Here is a 19,940-nt window from a genome sequence, read left to right as displayed (position 1 = left end):
TGCCTGTCAGACAAGCCTCGTCTTACGGAGAGTGTCGTGCCTCTAAACACAGCTGGCTAATACAGTAAACACCAACCGAGAATCAAACCTCTTCCTCCATTCTGGACTCGTGCAAACCGGAACGGAAATGCGAATGTAGCCGCAAGCGCACGAGCCAGGCCGCGGAGAGCTGGCTGGCTGTATCCTTCATCACCAGGACGGGAGCATAAATGTTGCACACTTACCTCCCGATCAATTTGGTTGACGGAGGTAGAGAAGATGCGAAAAGACGTGAGGATCCTGCTGGTAGGAGAACGTAAGTAAACCTTTTTTTTATTATTATTATTCGCCTCCGTTTAATTGTCGGCAGGAACTGCTGGTCCTGTCAGCTGAGCGGAGTCAGCCGTGAACGGTCACTTTTTTAAAGAGACGCAAAGATGCCAAACATGTGATGATGATGACGATGAAGGGGAGGGTGATGCCGCCTGCAAACATCTACCTGGTCGCAGCTGAGAGTTAGTTCGGTCGACCTCTCGTGAGTTTTCGTGGCTCGTGCTGCTGGATGATCAGCTTAAAACCGAGACCTTTCACCTTTCACCCCGATTGCTGCTCCGCTGGAACCGGAGTTGATCCGGTTGGACGATGATCACACGAATGTGAACACATCCTCATCTCCTGCAGAACTTCAGACAATTTCCATCGTGTTTGTGTTTGTTTGGGTTATTGGATTAAATCATAACAAAAGTTTATATGTATTAACCATGAGGACATGGTGCGTCTTCAGGACAGAAAATGGACATCTAGATGATCTCATTGGATTTTGAGCAGTTACTCTCAATATTACTCTCTTTTTTTATTTAGGAAAAAATAAAAACTGTAAAAAAAATATTTCTTTTTTTCATTTTTTCGTTCAAATTTTTGTGAATGAGGAAAAATGCTGCCCATCGCAGTGATGTAGGTGTTACAGTCGGCGTGGCACAAGATCCCTGTTCCTCTACATGCTGATGCATCCACCTGCAGACGAATAATAATAATAAATTAATAGTAAATTTTATTTGTCAGGCACCTTTCAAACAACCCAAGGTTATGTTTTTGTTTTCCTCGTCTGAGCTGACATCTGGCTCAAAACTGTACAGCTGGATAGCTTCAATAATGCTCGCCATTAGGTTTGGGTTGTGAGGGGCTGTAAGCTAGCGGGAGTGAGTGTAAGAAAAGGGATGATGGGAAATGACTGCAGGCTTACTCTGCCCTAACAGTCCTGCCCTCATCTCAGAGGGAAATTTCTAATGAACTACTGCCGCTCTGCAGAAACTATGTCCTAAAAAATGACATTTTTTCTTTGTTTTTGTTTTTTGCTTCAAATAGGCATAATCGTAACTAAGAGACCACTGGGAACGCTTTTACAATGCAAAAGAAGGTCAGAATGGGACTTTAATCAATTGCTCTTTGTCTCCTGCTTCAGCCAAGGTGGGGAAGACATCACTCATCATGTCTCTGGTCAGCGAGGAGTTTCCAGATTTGGTATGTAGAAATATTCTCATGATGATGGAGGAGGCTTTTATCCTTTTTTTTAATTTTTTGTTTTTTTTGCTTGAAATGTCATCTTTTGTTCCAGGTCCCCTATAGAGCTGAGGAGATCACCATACCTGCAGATGTCACACCAGAGAGAGTTCCCACACACATAGTCGACTATTCAGGTTCCGTTTCTGGGAGTTTTGTTTGTTATTTTTTGTTACGTTTTGTTCAAGTTATTTAGTGCTCTTGTTGCTGTTTTTTTTCCTTGAATGTTCTGGTTTTTCTTTCCATAGAGGCGGAGCAGACAGATGAGCAACTGTTTCAAGAGATTTCTAAGGTCGGTTCATGAGTCACGGTTTGTTCAGTGTTTAAATTCAGCTGAGAGACCTACCGGTCACTCATGATCTTTCTCTCATAGGCAAATGTCATTTGCATCGTGTACTCTGTCAACAACAAGAAGTCCATAGAGAAAGTGAGTAGCTTTCTCTGCCAGCATTTTAAGTTAAAAGGTGTAAAACAAACTGTTTTTTTTTTGTACTCTGTCTTGGTTTTACTTCTTGAATGCACATCTTTCCATGCATAAAACAAATGAAGTCAACAGAACAATCAAAAAATCACACTGATGGAAACCAATATATATATATATATATTTAGCTTTTTCCCCTCAAAACAGTTCCAAAGGTTTTATAATATAATACAAGTTAATAAAATGTTTAAAACAGCATTGGCTGAAATAGTAAAAAATATCCTACATTTCTATTTGTGAGTCCAGTCGTTATTTACCTGCAAAAATTACTTTACTCTGTGATAAAATGCAATAATAAAACGGGCCAAACTAAATCTGTAATATTTCCACCATCATGACAAGTGCAGCTTGAAAGTAAGAGATTCCAAGGAAAGTCAAAGACCCGATCGTATGCTTAAGGTGGATAAAAGTTACCTAAGAGGTGTGAATGTTGACTGGCAGCAGTGTTGGGACGTACACTGGGGTGAAAAGGAGATTTATGAAATATGTTTTTATGGCAGATCAAAAGCTTCCAAGTCTTTTGAAGCAGCCTAAGAAAGGGCATTCTTTGACTTCAACATAGTCTGAAAGACATTTTGGAATAACCTTTGTTTAAAGAAGGTAGGTAGGTCGATAGATAGATAGATAGATAGATAGATAGATAGATAGATAGATAGATAGATAGATAGATAGATAGATAGATAGATAGATAAGCTTTATTGTCTTTGCAATCAACAGAAATGTATCGTTCAAAACAGCAGTACACAGTATATACGAATTAGAATAGATTCATAAATATTTTATCCAAATTAAAATAGTTTAGGATATAATTTAAATAAACAGTAAAGTAGATGCATTGTTGCAGAGATCTCATCAAAATGTTAATACTTTTTAAATGCTTTGTAAATTGCTTTAAAATAAAAAGTTAACAAATACCGGTATATATTTATGTTGGATGCAATTAATAAAAAATGTGTATTTTTCTACAAAAATACAACAAAATTGAGTTAATAGATCCACAGACAGTTCAAGTCTCACATTTATTCCATGTTTGAATTTAGCAAAAGTAAATCACGTGCTTATTTAATGTTGATGTGTTTAAATTATATTGTCCTTAGATTGATTTCTTTTTTTTGTGTCAAATACCTAATTAATTGATTTTTACATTTATAGAAATGTATAGACTTTGGGGAAGTAAAATGAACCAACATCTCCTGTTTTTATTAAAACAAAAGTTTATTTCTACCAAAAGAAGTTTCTGCATGTGTTTCGAGAAATGTTTGGAGTTACAGTCAACAGTTATTCATTGACAACCAATAAAATAAGGCAAAAATGAAATTGTATTTGAAATCATACACAAAAAAAAATGTATACTCTCCAACAAAGAGTTGGTCTGTGCTGGTTTGTGTTTACTAGGTTGCTGTATCGCCTAAATAAGTGCAGATGATACTTTAGATACTTTTTTTTATATATATATTGGTGTAATGTTGTTGAAAGGAATTAAGTTCTATTTCTAACAGGTTTGTCTTCTTATCCTTAAGGTGACCAGTCACTGGATCCCCCTAATCACCGAGAACACAGACAAGGACAGCAGGTGGGCACATAGATGAGCTCCACCTTTCAGGTGGAGTAGAGTGGGATTGAGGGGGGGTTTCCGCATTTGCAGATTCAGCAACTGTGAATCCCATGGGTGCTTTTCTAAGAGGCAAAAGTTAAGGATGAGAGCAAACATGGACTCTGTTGATCTTCCCAGCATTTTCTGCAGCTTTACGGTCATTTCCTGTGATGTGTCCAGGGTTCCTCTGATCCTGGTGGGGAACAAGTCAGACCTGGTGGAGCACAGCAGCATGGAGACCGTGCTTCCCATTATGAACCAGTACAGCGAGATAGAGACTTGTGTTGAGGTGAGAAAGTGACCAACATCTTTTACTTCTGCATCTTTTCATCATCAGTTCACTTTTTCGCCTTGGATATGAGCCAGGCGTTATAATCTTTAGAAAAAATGCCTGCAACTGAACTACAGTTTCACTTTCAGAGGACAAAAAAGGACTTTCAAGCCCACATGCAAGTCTACATTTTCCTGTTTTTTATCTATTCCAGAAAGGAAAACATATCAAACTATAGGTAAAAGACAATGAGTTTAGGGGAGTGCTGTATGTTTATTGCCTCACATATGAATGCTTTCAGTGTCTAAAACACTTTTTAGTGTTTGAAGTGTTTCCTTTAAATAAAACGTTAGTCTAAAAGCAGAAAGTCTGGATCAGAAAACTTCTTCATACTTCTAATAACATTTTTTAGTGTTAGTTTGCAGATGATCCGATTCTGTCAAATCCTTTCATTCCATTTAAAGACTCACTCCAACATGTTCTTGTGGCATTTTCCTCATAAAGGACATATATGAAGAAAATTCAGCTTGAAATTGCATTTTTGAGTATTTCTTTCTTCAAATCCTTGTGAATCAGGAGCAGAAAAAAAAATGCAGTTTTTCAAAAGGATTGTATTTGTGACGTGGAAAACGTGCTGGGTGGGCCACAAAGTCCCGCTTCTGAGTTTTCTTTTTTGTTTTTTTCCGAACAAAAAAAAAAACCCACAATGCATTACCTGCTAAAGGTAAACATTTCTGCCTTTGAAAACCATTGTTTTTTTAAGAGAAGACCTATTTTTTTTAATAGTAAAAATGCTTCTTGTTACTTAAAATTACTTTGTGGACATGAGAAGAATAGATTCAGAGGATTCCAGGAAAACCTATTAGCTGCATCCTAAGATAAGTAGGAGGTGCCGGGTTGACAGCTGACCTTTGACCTGACACAGACTCACCTGCCAAGTCTTCTGGCAGTAGAGTTCCTTCACTCTTTACTGCTGTCAGATTGTGTCGAGGCTCTTTTATTCCTCACTTGGCAAAAGCTTTCACTTTTAAATTAATTTTACACATGATTTAGTTTTCAACCCCAACTCGAGTTTTTCTAGATTTGATCCATTGGTATTTTACTCTGTCTCAAGGTAAAAAGAGTTTAAAGGTGCAAAAGGTGGCGATGAAGGCACAAAAGGGTCTCAATTATTCTCGGTAAAGACCGTTTGACCAATTTCACATCAGAAATGGGGGCAAACTGTTTGGAGCTGTAGTCGTTGTGGATTCAAAAGAGGACTTCATGACCTTCTAGCAGAACTGCTCTGTCGTTCAGCGCCTGGTTTTTACACTTTTTGCTGTCTTTGTCACTGTGGAGTTCACGTTGTGTTGACGTCCTCCTGTGACTTCACTTCACTTATGGGATTTTTGCAGACTAGATGATTAGAGGTGTCGCTCAGACAGACCCCGTGTCTTAACCCTTGTGCTATCCTAGGCACTTTAACATTGGGAGTTGGGTCATCTAGACCCACTAGACGGTGCGTTAAACTTTTTTCCTCAATGATTTGTGATCTTCACTGGTGTCCATGGATTACAGGAAATCTTTCCACCTTTATCCACCTTTGTCATGGTAGGGAGAACCCGTCAATGTAAGGGTGGGGTCATCTAAGATAGCACAAGGGTTAATGCTCTGTCTGGCAACGACTTAGAGCCGCTTTAAAAGCAGTGCTTGCATTTTCACATGGTCAAAAGCTATTCATGTTTCTTTGCTGTATTCTAAAATATAACAGTACATGGATTTCTTCTTTCTTCTTGATGTTTTTAGTGTTCAGCAAAGAACCTAAAGAACATCTCTGAGTTGTTCTACTATGCTCAGAAGGCTGTCCTTCATCCCACAGGTCCACTCTACTGTCCAGAGAAAAAAGATGTAAGATCAGTGGAAATTTGGATGCATTAGGATGTAGACTTTGTGTTCTAAAGATCCTCTTTTCTCATGTTGCCTTCGCTGTCAGATGAAGCCGCTTTGTGTTAAAGCCCTGGCTCGGATCTTTAAAGTGTCCGACCTGGACAACGATGGCATCCTCAATGACAACGAGCTCAACTTTTTCCAGGTGGGTCACCTGCTGGTCGGCCTGTGATGAACCTAAATGTTCTCGGTTGTTGCTCTGACAACACATTTGTTTTTGTGTGGCTGCTCTCAGCGGACTTGCTTCAACACTCCTCTGGAGCATCAGGCGTTGGAGGACGTGAAAAACGTGGTTAGGAAGAATTTGATCGACGGTGTCCATGACAACGGCCTTACATTGAAAGGTGCGGGTGGACCTTCTTTTTTTTAACAGTATCGCTCAATTAGGGGTGGGGATTTATACCAATTATTTTTCTACTTCCTCTTTTTTAAGCACTTTATCATGTTTATCTTAATATTCACTAATTTATTTTGTGTTTGCAAATAAAAGGAAATCAAATCAAACATGTTGTGCCTTTTTTTAAAATATTATTTTTACTCTTCTGTGATCAAAATGTCTTTTTCTCTGAACATTTTTGAAGAATATTTCCCAAAGTTTTCCATCTTTAGTGTAATGTTTTTAAATCATTTTCTGTTACTATTGTACCCGATGAAAGAAGTTTAATTCCAGACCATTTAAAATCAAACTACTAAGAGAACAAAAGAGGTATGAGAATTATCATTTGAACTGGTTTGGTTTGTCAAATGCTGTTTGCTTTCAGGCTTCCTGTTTCTCCACATGCTCTTCATCCAGCGAGGACGCCATGAAACCACCTGGACTGTCCTGAGGAGGTTTGGATACGACGATGATTTGGAGCTGAATCAGGACTACCTTTTCCCCCCGTGAGTCCACCTCAAACATCTTCTGAACACAACTTCTTCTTTGTGCTACTAACTCGTCTCTTCCTTAAATCTTCTTTTCAGGTTGAAAGTTCCTCCCGACTGCACCACTGAGCTCAATTACAATGCCTACCTGTTCCTGCAGAGCGTCTTTGACAAACACGATAAGGTTTGTTTTTGTGTTGATGTTGTGTTGACTCCAGCCTCTTCTGCTTCCCCACAAAAACAAACCAGAAAGCACTCTGAGCCAAAGCTGCTTCCCCGCTGCGGTGCAGTTAATCTTTTGGCATTGAGGCGGGATTTGTAAGGAAAATAAGCTGCAACATTAAGGGTAATGTCTAAGAGGGAAAGTGACAGCTCATGCCAAGAGCCGCCTGTTGTATTTATTGGTGTCTAGCTTTGTGTTTGTGTGTGTGAGCTTCGGTCAGCATTGTGTGTCCCTGCAGAAATCATGCATAGACATGTTTTTTTTCTCTATCAGGACCGTGACTGTGCCTTGTCGCCTGAAGAGTTGGAGGACTTGTTTGATGTTTTTCCCTACATGCCCTGGGGTGCAGATGTCAACAATACCGTTTGCACTAATGAGCGAGGGTGGATCACTTACCAGGGCTATCTCTCACAGTGGACGTAAGTAGTTGAAGGTCACATCTAAAGAGTCACATGTTTCTGTATGTGGGGTTGTTTGGTTGACAGAAATTTGCTGTTTCTGCTTTGATTTTTACCATAACACAACAAATCTTAATTTAAAAAAAAGAAGCAGATTCAACTTTGACAAACTTCCAATGATTTTTCTTTTGCTGAAATGTTTTCAGACAGAAAACAGTTTGTCTGTCTATGTGCTTCTTTGGAAAATCCAATAACTTAAGAAATATTTAAAGAAGATTTATTAATGTAAAATGGCTCACCAATTGACCAAGTGCTTTAATCCACTTGCATTTTAGAAATTATTCTTTTTCTTTTCTAATTCTAAGTAAATTTAATTTTGATGAGTTGAGATTTTGGGATGTACGACGGAGCTGTAGGGCCACCATGGGGGGGAAATGAAAATAAAGTTGGAAAATATCCGTTCCTTTACTTATAATTCTAAAAGTTTATCCTCATAGAATTATTGTGGCTCTAATACTCTGTTGTAGCGATGTAGTTGGAAAAGAGGAACAAAAAAATATGCATCCTGCAATTTCAGTCAAACCCTAATCTAGAGACATTTAATACTTGAATCAAAAAATCTGCAAATACAGATCAAGGATTTAGAAAAAATTGAGACATGTCGAAATCCTAAAAAGTTTGAAAAAAATCAGCTTTAGTGCTACAATTTTTCTTTAGTTGGTACATCCTAAGGCAAAGGAAACTCTTGGTTTTTAACCCATGAATTAAAGAAAATGTCTCCATCAGTTCTGCAATGTTTTAATCCATTATCAGATTTTGTCAAATGCAAAGTTTTAAAGTTTTCTTATTCTTATTATTTTTACTTATAAAATTTCATCTTTTCCCCCATCTTGAGATGTGTAATAAATCTCTGTTAAACAATCTTTTCTTATGTTTTCTGGTTAAATACTAATGTGAAATTCTTTATGATTGAAAAGACCCACAGTTTAGCATCAGCTTCATTTGTATCTTTGACTTTAATAAATATGGAATATTTAGCTTTATTTTGTGTCCAAGGTGTATTTCCCATTTTAGATTTTTTAAAATATGCTGTACTTTTATTTTTTACAGGTTAACAACGTATCTGGATGTTCAGCGATGTTTGGAGTATTTAGGTTACCTCGGTTACTCAATAATTGCTGAGCAGGAGTCGCAGGCGGATGGAATTACAGGTGTCTGTACCTCTTATTTTTTTATCTATAAAGAGTAATTATGAGCTCAAGGTTATTTAAAGAACATAATAATTTTGAGATTCTTGTAAAATGTGTCCATAATGATCTATAAAGGCTTCAAATATAAAAAATGGATCTAATTTTTCGATTTAGCTGTGATGCAGTTATAAGTTGCATAGTGGAAATATTGATTATTGTAAGAAGTGGACAGTCATGTCCACTCCTGAACAGCTGAATGCCTGTGCGATGTGTTTTGCAACAACAACCGTCTAAGCTGATCCTCTGATCCTCCTGTTTGTGCGGTGTGGCCCCCTCCAGTGACCAGAGATAAGAAGATTGACTTACAGAAGAAGCAGACCCAGCGCAGCGTCTTCCGCTGCAACGTGTTTGGAGAAGTCGGCAGTGGAAAAAGCGGCTTCCTCCAAGCGTTTCTGGGTCGAAACCTCTCGGTAAGCAGGAAAAACACGTGCTGAGTAGGTCTTCACGGAAATGTAAAAGAAATGCTCTGATTGGTTTCATCACCCCCCCCCCCCCCCCCCCCCAAACAGGTGGTGATTACCTCTAATTATCTCATTACTTTGCGCCGGTCAAAGAGTGATCTATATGAGGCGACAGTAGATCCTAGTGTGGTAAAAAGGGAGGGAAAAGTGGTCAGGTTTAAGGACGTTGTGGCGTCAAAGAGGGCCAGACTGGATCTGATATCCATATGACTTTATAATGGCAGCTCCTGTGATGTGCTACTGTTTTGCTGTGAACAGACAAATTCATTTACTTTGACAGGCAAGAAAGTCCCAGTGTAATTTGCACTCCAATAGTTATTGGCTTCAAACATTTATTTAGCAAAAGTTTGGTACTAAAATGAAACAGAAAACGTGATACAGAGGTATTATAATATTGTTTGACAGTATTTTAATGGAGCCAAAGCTGATTTCAGTGAGAGCCCCTCAAAAGGGAAAGTGAGCTGAACTCAGAGCTCACATAAACTACTAAAGGCCTGTTGTCCTTTGGCTCGGAATGAGTTCTGCTGCCACATCTAAGGTAATCTCCTCTTTTGTTTTCTCAGCGACAAAAGACGATTAAAGAGGAGCACAGATCCTACTACGCAATCAGTACGACCTACGTTTACGGCCAGGAGAAATACCTTCTGGTGAGGATAAGACAAACTCATACTGGTCGGTAACACAACATGATAATATTTTGATGGTGCAGTTTAAGCATAATGCTCTTGAAAATCTCCTGTAAATTTATTTGAACTATAAACTATTTTAATAGATTTTTTGCAAAATGTTCATACTTGTTTTCTTTTTTGGAGCCAAAAAATGTAAGTAATATCAACAAAAAATATCAATTTATAAATTTTGAAATGTATAAATGATTTTTAAAAACAAAAACAGGAAGAAAAGGAAAATTCTTAAATTCTACCCAGACGTAAAATTTTTGGTACTAAATTTCCAATAAATCTTTTGAAAAAGAAAATCGAATCCAAACAGAAAAACTCTCTGCAGCTGCATTTAGACTGTGCCGCTGGAGGGCCAGCCCACCTTGAAGTGCTTAACTTGGCCAATGACATAAGCTTCTTATTCTGTTCTCTTAATGCTTTTGTTAAGCAGGCATTTCCTCCTGCCTGACAAAAGCTTTGGCGTTCCTCCGCTTAACGAAGACGCAGACACAATGAAGGGCCTGTGAAACAGGATTTTATTTGGTTTGGGAACGTTCTGGTTTATCCTACCTGAGCTGTACAAACTGATTGCAGATAGAATTCAGTAACTAAATGTTACATGTATTTGTTCTTCCATAAAAACCCACCAGACAAGTTTTTTTTGTAGTATTGTGAATGTCTCATCCAGTTCTTCTGAAGTTTTTGCTGTTTTTTGGTATAATTTTTTTCTTGTTTATTTTATGAGTCAAATAAAATATGTGGATGTTTTTGCTGGAATAAGACACTGTGTGGAATACTGTTGTCGCTTTGTGGACTGATTTTGTGTAGTCATGTCAAGAGAAAGTTAAAGATTGCTGGCTCCTTCATTTTCTGCCCAGTAATGGTCTAAACTTTCTCCTGCAGACAGTCTTAATTTAGTCCCCAGCTCAAATGGGAGTTTAAGATGTTGCATCCACATAGTTTACCTTGGTTGTGTCAGTTTTTGCATTGACTGGTTCAAATCTAGTTTAACTAACGGTTTTTGTCACAAAAAAGGAATCCCTGCAAAAACCAATTCCAGGACCCTTTTATTGACTTTACACATTTTGCTTGGATGCTAGCAGCCAGCAAATCTTGGAAAGAGCTGCAATCTATTTGGTTATGGCAAAGGATGAACGTGTTGACATTGATTGTTGTGTAAACTAGTTATTTTTTAGCAATCTGTTAATATTAACAGCAGTTTGTTAAAGAAACTAATCAAAATTCCAATTTTCTGAAAGTTTAAAATTCAAAAGCTTTCCCTCCATCTATGGTTGACTGACATTTTTCTCTCCTCTTCAGCTGCATGAAGTATTCCCCGACTTCGACTACTTGTCTGACTCTGATCTGGCTTGTGACGTTGTCTGCCTGGTCTATGATGCCAGCAACCCGTACTCCTTTGAATACTGCGCCAAAGTTTTTAAGGTAGAGCAAAGTTTTCTTGTATTTAAACCCAGACATTCTGATGGCTGCAGGACGAAGAAAAGACTTCTCTCCTTTCAGCAATACTTCATGGACAGCAAGACCCCCTGCATGATGATTGCAGCCAAGTCGGACCTGCCGGAGGTCAAGCAGATGTACGGCTGCAGTCCACTGGAGTTCTGCAGGAGGCACAAGATGCCTCCGCCTCAGTCTTTCACCTGTAACACAGCAGGGGATCCCAGCAGAGAAATCTATACCAAACTTACCACCATGGCCATGTACCCGTACGTATCCCGACATACATGCAACACATTTATTCATAAACTTAGCAGCTTTATTTAGCATATTTTATTCAATAAATACTACATTGATTTTTTTTCTTTTTCAAATCAATGTAGTGCTTGCAAGAAAATGTTGGTTTAAACCCTCCAGGGGTGTAAAAACACTTTTATCGCAGTTTGGGAATTGCAGCTAAAACTTTGTTGCTGAGTCATTGTTTCCTCAGACAGCATGACATGTGTTTTTTTATTAGCTGCATGCTGCTGGAGATATTTGGATTTATATCTTTCCTTGTTCATTCATCCTCTGGGCAAAGGAAACCGGCCGAGCATTCTTATAAATCTTTAAAAATGTCCTTTTAGTGCTGAAGCTTTCAGTAATGAAGTATTTCAGTGAGACAGAAACATTGCTGCAGTTCGGTTTTTTTCTTTTTTTAAATCCCAAAGTATCATCATAAATGCACCCCTACAATATTTCCTTGTTGGAAATATTAGGTAAATAGAAAAAAAGAAGGTTAATTTAATGTTTTCAAGTTATTTCTTTGTTCTATCCAAATCTTGTTTACTCTTTAACCCTTGTGCTATCCTATGACCCCACCCTTACATTGACGTATTCTTCCTACCATGACAAAGGTGGATAAAGGTGGAAAGATTTCATGTAATCCATGGACACCAGTGAAGATCACAAATCATTGAAGAAAAAGGTTCAGCGCACTGTCTAGTGGGTCTAGATGCCCAACTCCCAATGGTAAAGTGCCTAGGATAGCACAAGGGTTAAATACAAAAACTATTTGGATGCTTTGGATTGTCTTTAGTCCAGAGTGATGCATTGTGGGTAAATTGCTAATTCCCTTTCCCTGTTGTACATTCTTTCTGAAGATTAGGCTATTGCACTCAGTTAAGCTGCAAAAAAAACATCTTTTACATCCTAACGGAACCAAAACTCTTCCACAAGAGGAAAAAATGTTCACATTTGCTGAATTGTTTATTATTTTTGTATTTTGTTGTGTTAATGCAGCCCCCATGTTTTAGAAAAAAGGTTTTTGTTTTTCCCCCTCCTGTGTTTATAGTAAGAGTCCAACATGCTTTCTTCTATTTTGAGCCTGTTGGACTTGCCGTGTCAGTTCTAACTCTTCTCTTCTGTGTGTGTCCTGTTTGTTAAATCCCGCTGTGTGATGGTGTGTTCTCACTGGGTGTCTCCTCAGCCACGCCCGGCTGCGCTGCATGTGCACCTGCAACCGGTGCACTTTCTGCTTGTGTCAGAACTTCCTCAACTCTGAGCTCCTGCAGACCGTCAGGGCCAAATTCTACGCTGTAATGCTCAGAAGGTCTTTAAAAAACACTTTCTCCTTTAAGACATGACTGTCACCTCTACTTTCTGCTTTCATTTGTCCCTCTACATCATCATTCTTCTAGTAATTTATTCAGTTTGAAGCTAAGGGGACTGAGACTATCACATTCTTCTATGATGTTTGTGTTCAGTCCACTCTTGTTGTATGACCGCACTTGAAGATATTTGGTGATATATTTTTGGTTTTATTTATTTTTTTAAATTTTGTGTAGAAGTGCAACACCAACAGTAACCAATTTTATTTAGGGAAAGTGTAGAGAAATCATTAGAAATCCAGTACAAGGTCAAAATAATTTTTTTTTTTTTATTATATGTATAATTTATAAATCTCAATGACTATTATTTTTATAAATTGACAACACTGTGTTTTAACACTTTGAAAAATGTATTTATTTTTATTTAGATGAAAAATCCAAATTATTTTGGATTGTTTTAGTTTAAGAACATTATAATTTTATTTTGTTTTTGTTTTGTTCAGGTTTGAAAACAGTTCCACGGTATTTATTTAAAATTAACAGTCTTTTTTCCCCTTTTCATCTTTGAGTCCTTCTTAACTGGCAATTTTTCTGATTTCTCCATCTTAAACTCTACAAAATTGCACTTTGACATTGTTTTTATCAAAAGAGGAATATATATATGCAGCTAATTCTTTGTTTTAGTTTATAATACTAATAATTCATATGTTTTTTTAGTTACTGCTTTAGTTGTTGGATGCTCTGTTTCCCCTCAAACCTGTGAATCAGTTGTTTTCAATTCTGTGATTCATCTTTTTTAATTAATATTGTTTTTACAATTTTAGTTGTATAATTCAAAACATTTCAATATAGTTTTAGTTTTTTTTCTGAACATAATGTAAAGATCGTATCTTTTTAATTTTAATGTCAAATATAATAATTTTAAGAACACTTTTGAAATGTATAAAGCGATAATTGATTTTTTTGTTTATTGCAACAATATGGTCCTGCACACAGTCATCATCTTTGTGTGTTTCTGCTTAACAGACATGTTAGCCAAGCAGACCGGAAGAGCGCCACCTTCTGGCTAAGAGCAAGCGTTGGGGCCACGGTGTTCGCCGTGCTCGGGGTCGCCATGTACAGAGTGCTCCTGAAAAGCCGGTGATCCTCGGGTGTGCTGGTCCAGCTCGCCTCTGCATGGTACTCCATGGACCCATTTTTGCCAGTGAAAACATCCAATATTTTGCTTCTTTGCGTTAAATGGACATTTTCTTGAAAAATGAGCAGTTTAGAGAACTTCTGAACCTGTACTTTTTATTATTTTTTGTGACCAAATCAAGCTAACGTTCTGCTGTGGCTGTGTTCCTTTCTGTTGTCCTTCCTGATTAAAAATATGTATATTTATTTTGTATGAAATTTACTTAAGATGTTATAAAAAGTATAAAATGAAATGTTTATATTTAACATATATTTGAAAGCTGCTGCTAAACACTAGTGACAACATAAAGCATATACTTATCTAATTTCTTGTTGCTTGCTCACTGACAGAATACATTTATTTATTTTTGTTTATGTATGAAACATGTTATGTAAATACTGTATATAATATAGACATTATCTTAGACACTAACTAAGCTTTTTTTGTTTTACTAAACTAATTAAACCCTGATTGCAGAAGAATTACTTTAACAGCGTGTTCTTAGATAAACTTGAAACGCTTCTCCTCTTAGACTGAAATGTGGCCAAATTCCTGGATGCACAATCTTCTTTTTTTCTCTTTTTGCATGTAGAAACTGCTGCTCAGTGGGTGTGAATGTGTCAAAGACTCTGCCGCATTCCTCAACACCATTCTTGTTTGTGAACCCAGATATACATCAATATCACCTTTACGTTTTAAGATGTTCCCAATATGAAAATCTTAGATGGACTTCTCCTTTTAGCAGATGTTCTTTCTCAATAGTCTTAATATAAAATGTTGATGTGACAGTCAGCCTCCTTCATTATAACTGATGCAATTATGTCACCAAAACTGGTTTTCTTTTTATTTTATGGCAATGACGGCTTCCTGCGAGAAGTGTTGCTACATGGATTCTCTCCGCCCTGCCTTTTCAAAAGTTTACAATAAACTCATAACCTGCTGTTTAAAAAAGCTCTCTGATAAAATGTGGTCATGGTGAAGGAATTGGTGAAATTAAGACATTAAATACAGTATTAGTCTTGTGACTATTGAGTAAAATCAAGCCTTTTCTTTATTGTTGAAGGCTAAAACCTTAGTAGAACTTTATAACAAGGGTCCCTTTATTAATGTTAGTTAATAAAACATTAACTATTAAATCAGGTGTCAACAGCCAATTATATGCTTTATTTTGGAAGTGTATTATTTAATTGGCAGTTTACCAATGCTTATTATTCAGTCTTAAGAATACAAGGCATTAATAAAGGTTTTATTACACAATCTCTTATCCATCAATAACATATTAATAATAAATCCTTAAATAAATAAAGCCTTAAACGTGTCTGGCATTATCATCTACTATGGTTGTTTGTTTGGATTTAGGAAGCAAAAGGTTTTACTGAAGGATTTTAATCTGACCTAACTCTAAATGCTGTAAAACCTCACAGACACGACCTAACTAATGCTTATAATAAATGATTTTGAAATTATTATTGGAACCTTATTGTAAAGTTTGAAAAATGATCCTTTAAGAAAAGCTTAATAAACATCTGACACCTGTGAATCATTATTTCATGCTTTCTTTTCTTGCTAACATTTATCCCTTTAAAGTGCAATGTGAGACGGGGTACCAATAGTTCCCTAATGGGGCACAAGGGGGCAGTGTTTTTTCAAAAGTGGCTTGCATATAAATTACCTGAAAATACCCAATAAAAAACTTTTTCGATCAATTGAAATGTATGGTAATACTTTATAAAAACTATCAGTTTACGAAATGTATATTTATCCTCTTCCTGAGTACAGTCTGTAAAAGGAAAAGGCCTAAAGTGTTGTCTTTCAAGCGGATCAGTTCATTTAGTTTAGGTTAATTTTGATATACTGAAGCTTCACATTTTTACATGACAAAATGTAGAAAGAGTGAATTTAAACCTTTTTTTTCTTGTAAAAATGACAAATGTGCTGAATAAATGTCTTTATATCCATAAAAGGTTTATGAATAATTTTCAAAATTTGGTAGGAACAAACAATTTCTGGCATTGTTTACTGACATAGTTTTAAAACAAACATCCACAAACTAATTTGGGTTGGATAAAGCTGTGGCTCTTAGAAGCCCCGGTTGGACGTCAGAAGCTGAGTTTCCTGCTGAATCTGCATCGTCACTGCATCAGTAATGAATCCTGACAAAGCAATAAATAAATTGTCTCTTCAGAATAGAGTGCTGCTGCTACTGCTTCTTGTTGCTCAGGGTTGTGCTGATGTATAAGTTCTGTGTTGAAAAACCGCCTCAAACCTAAATGTTTTCAGGTTGTTTAATGCAGAATCATCCCTTTTTTTTTACCAAGTAGATCTCTGCTTCAGCAGTCATTCAGTGTGGAAGGGCTGGTATGTCTCACTCGTTAATTCTTCTGTTTTTCTCCACTGAGCTGCTATTATAAACAACTTTTGTACTTAAATTGAGTGTATTTTTTCCCTTCCTATCACTTAGGAAAGTCTGCATTTATCCAAATATCTCTGTATTTTCAGCTCAATATAGATCAATTTTCAGGTTCTATGTACAAAACATGCATCCACTGAATGTTTAAACCAGGTTGAACTTTGACCTTTCAGGGACTCTGATTTGGTAGTGACGTGAAGATGGTGTCCATTTTCATTCATAGAAATAGCAACTGTTGTGGAAAGAAGGTACTATATTCCTCGGACTGGGACTTCGGCCTCTACGACAGGACTCCGATTAGAGAGCAGGAGCGGTTTTAATCATTAATCCTTTAATTTCCAGAGTTTACAGCACACAACATGCAGCTAATGTTCTCTCTCCGCCCCGCTCGTTTCGCGCCTCCCCTCCTGTCCCGTAGGACCCCACTGGCTCCCATATATGCCTGAACAAAATATGCATGACAGGCCTGAATATACAACCCCAACTGTTTGAAAATTGATTATGGGGGAGAAATTTGCAGTTTGTGCCCAGCCACAATTATAAAGCACCAAGTCTTTCATATATCATAATAAGAGCTGTGAAAGAAAATGGTTGGAGCAAGATTTGCCCCCACCTTGACATTTAGCCTCCTCCAACTGTGGGTGGGTGGGGGACATGCACTACTAAACAGTAGCAAAAGAAGCCCCTCCCTGCTTGTCTAGTGTGAACACCATGGACTAAATGCACAGTGAAGAACCCACGTTTACCACATTCTTCAACATGCTTCGTATGCTTGATGTGTCTGTAGCTTTACAGCCCTGGCTTCCAACCTCACACCCTCTTTGATGCTGCAGTTTGCAACACATGCATGAAAACCCAATCATGAGCTGAAGTTTTATTTTCAACAATGTGTCCAGACTCTGCTCAGGGCAGATGGATCGTGGGTTCAAAGTGTAGAGAAAGCTGTGCTGTTAGCTTCACTGATAATGACATCATTTAGTGGAGGCAGCTTGAGCATATAGCAACATCTTATTTACTTAAAAACAAAAAGGTGTGTCCTCAATGTTGATGAGTAGAGAAATCCAGAAGACAACAGAGACAGAGCAGGATATGTTCGACACTAATTTCAGAACAAGAGAGGATGATAACAGTCCTGTCTTTCATCTCCTCGAACGTCCTGTTATTACATGCTCCTGACAAATGTGGCAACATTATAAAAGCAGATGAACTACCTTTTCCACCAATCTAAGATGTGTTTTTTTCATGGAGCATTCTTACGACAAAGGAAAAGTTTGTGTAACCCAAACATCTTTACTTTAGTATTGAATTTATTTAAAGCATGGGAGATGGTGTTAAAAGAAAACTTGCTATAAGTTCATCAACACTTCACTCTTGCAAACAGCTTTGAGCTACACTCCTGTTAATGAAACAGCACGCTTCCCAGCTGTTAGTTTATACATAGATCTTCTCCCACGTAGTGGGTGTTTTTTTCCCTCTACTGTACACCTCCATTTTTTTAACATTCTCCCCCCTTACCACCCCTGTACCTGACTCATAACGTATGGACAGCAAATCATGTCAAAGCTTGTTTTGTTCAGAAAATTCCTGTGGAATGGAACTCATGTTGATGTATAACTGTGTGTGCATGATTTAAAATTGTGACTCATAGCAAAATCTGCATTTATATGAGTAAGACATGGTATGGCCTCTGGCATGTGCTGCACAAATCCAACTGCTCGCTACCTTGAACTATAATCAAAAACTCTAAAGGAAAATATTATTATATAATATTATACAGTATATATATATAAAGTTCATAAATTTTCCCAAATTCCACAAAACATCTCCAGAAGAGACTGTTGATTAGGTGATGCAGTGGGCCTCCTGGGAGGGTATCAAATAGAAGACAGGAGTGTTGTTTCAACCTCTTGCTCCAGTGTGGGAGTTAGGAGTCCCTTGAGGGCACACATGTGAACCCCTCATATTGTTTCTATGGCAATGCAGTCACATGAAACAGGTTGAGATTCAGCCAAAGGATACGGATCAACCTACACATTATAGACCACACATAATGTCTCCTTATTTATGGCCTCCACCCAACTATTAGGCATATTTGATGTCTCAACAGGTAATTGGTAGGTGTTCATCTAAAATGAGACACTTCTGTTTGTGGCAGCAAACCTGACCCAGGGGCTAATTCTGATTGAATTTTTTTTGGAACTAAACACGTTTGGAGCAAAACATGGTAATATAAAGACAGCTTGTGTTTGTAGGAATTTAGAATTTAATTTAAATAAAATACATTTCAAAAGTTTTTTTAAGCAGTTTGGACCTTATCTGACTCCAAAATTGATTATTTTTAAATTCTCGACCATTTATCTTAAAAAATCCTACCTGTGTGGCTAAATTTTCATTATTGAACCTCAAAGCCATTGATGAATTGGTTTTATATCCAACATGATTGGCTATAACAGCAATTTGATTTGAGCTTGTGTAAATGTAGAATCCTAAGAATGGGATTCTACAGTTCGTGGTCACTGAGAGTTGCCCAATCCTGGTGCTCAAGGTTTACCACCTTGCCTGTTTTCCAGCTCCCCCTTCCCTCTTTGGTGCTGATGAGCTGACTCAGGTGTTTTTACATTCTGATTGACTGAGCACACCTGATCCAGGTGCAGGTAGCAGACCCAGGTTTGGCAGCATTGCTTTTGACACGGCTCTTTTGAAAGTGGAGATTGCTTGTTTTTTCCCTTAAATCATAAGGTGGCAAATTAAATAACTGCAGTGCTCAAGATTTAAATATAATCAGATTTTTATCCATTGTTAAAATAAGATGTTTGGCTTTGGATTAAAGCAATTTATTATATGCAAGAGTAGTTTACCAAAGAACCATTGTGGTCTGTTAGACCCCTTCAATTAAAGTGGATCCAACTAGTACAGTTTGATCTGCACACAAACAGGAGCATGGTTCTTTTTTTGATTGACAGGTTACTGTTGGCCCTCGATCTTCTTCATCCCTCCTATTTGTTTCTTTTTAGGTCTTTGCAGACCTCGTGTCCTGTCAAGATGGTTTGGATGTTAGAGCTTCAATTCTGGCAGGAATTTAAGTCGTTTTAACCCCAAATTTAAAAAAAAGCTGTCATTTTCTAGAGTATAATTTCTGTTTCATTTACTTAACATACGACCTTTATCATGAGAAAATACCACAAGAACATATCAACCCTCCTGTTATGCTCAGGGTCAGATTGACCCGTTTTGAATTTTAAAATACAAAAAATAAAAACTGAAAAGCATTTTTCTACTTTGAAACTTTAATGTAATCAGCATATGGGGCGACAGTGGCTCAGGTGGATGAGCGGGTCGTCCAATGATGGAAGGGTTGGCGGTTCGATCCCCGCTCCCACCAGCCAAAATGTCGTTGTGTCCTTGGGCAAGACACTTCACCCTCCTTGCCTCCAGTGTGGCTCCACTGGTGTGTGAATGTGCATGAATGCTCCCGGTGATGGTCAGAGGGGCCGTAGGCGCGAAATGGCAGCCACACCTCTGTCAGTCTGCCCCAGGGCAGCTGTGGCTACAACACTAGCTTATCATCACCAAGTATGAATGAGAAGTGAATGAATAATGGACACACTGTAAGCGCTTTGAGTGTCTTGAAAGGCGCAGATAA

The 19,940-nt window shown here is 37.7% G+C and overlaps 1 protein-coding gene across 2 annotated transcripts; it reads left to right on the top strand.

Moving 5' to 3' along the window:
- The first annotated feature begins 185 nt into the window (after nucleotides 1-185).
- LOC101171386 (mitochondrial Rho GTPase 1-A) lies at nucleotides 186-14,838 on the top strand. 2 transcript variants are annotated; one of them, XM_004065681.3, is made up of 20 exons: nucleotides 186-295; nucleotides 1,442-1,500; nucleotides 1,595-1,676; nucleotides 1,788-1,831; nucleotides 1,913-1,966; nucleotides 3,541-3,593; nucleotides 3,795-3,903; nucleotides 5,671-5,772; nucleotides 5,858-5,956; nucleotides 6,047-6,155; nucleotides 6,573-6,693; nucleotides 6,775-6,859; nucleotides 7,172-7,317; nucleotides 8,407-8,507; nucleotides 8,826-8,956; nucleotides 9,571-9,654; nucleotides 10,987-11,109; nucleotides 11,188-11,390; nucleotides 12,590-12,712; nucleotides 13,737-14,838. In XM_004065681.3, the coding sequence occupies exons 1-20, from the start codon at nucleotides 259-261 to the stop codon at nucleotides 13,852-13,854; spliced, it is 1,983 nt and encodes a 660-aa protein (XP_004065729.1). In that variant the 5' UTR covers nucleotides 186-258; the 3' UTR covers nucleotides 13,855-14,838. The 2 variants fall into 2 exon arrangements, with proteins under 2 accessions (XP_004065729.1, XP_011472289.1); XM_011473987.2 differs by lacking the exon at nucleotides 12,590-12,712.
- The last annotated feature ends 5,102 nt before the right edge of the window (nucleotides 14,839-19,940 follow it).

Source organism: Oryzias latipes, chromosome 1 (genome assembly GCF_002234675.1).
Source record: "Oryzias latipes chromosome 1, ASM223467v1".
Taxonomy (NCBI): domain Eukaryota; kingdom Metazoa; phylum Chordata; class Actinopteri; order Beloniformes; family Adrianichthyidae; genus Oryzias; species Oryzias latipes.
This window is presented reverse-complemented; position numbering and strand designations above follow the sequence as displayed.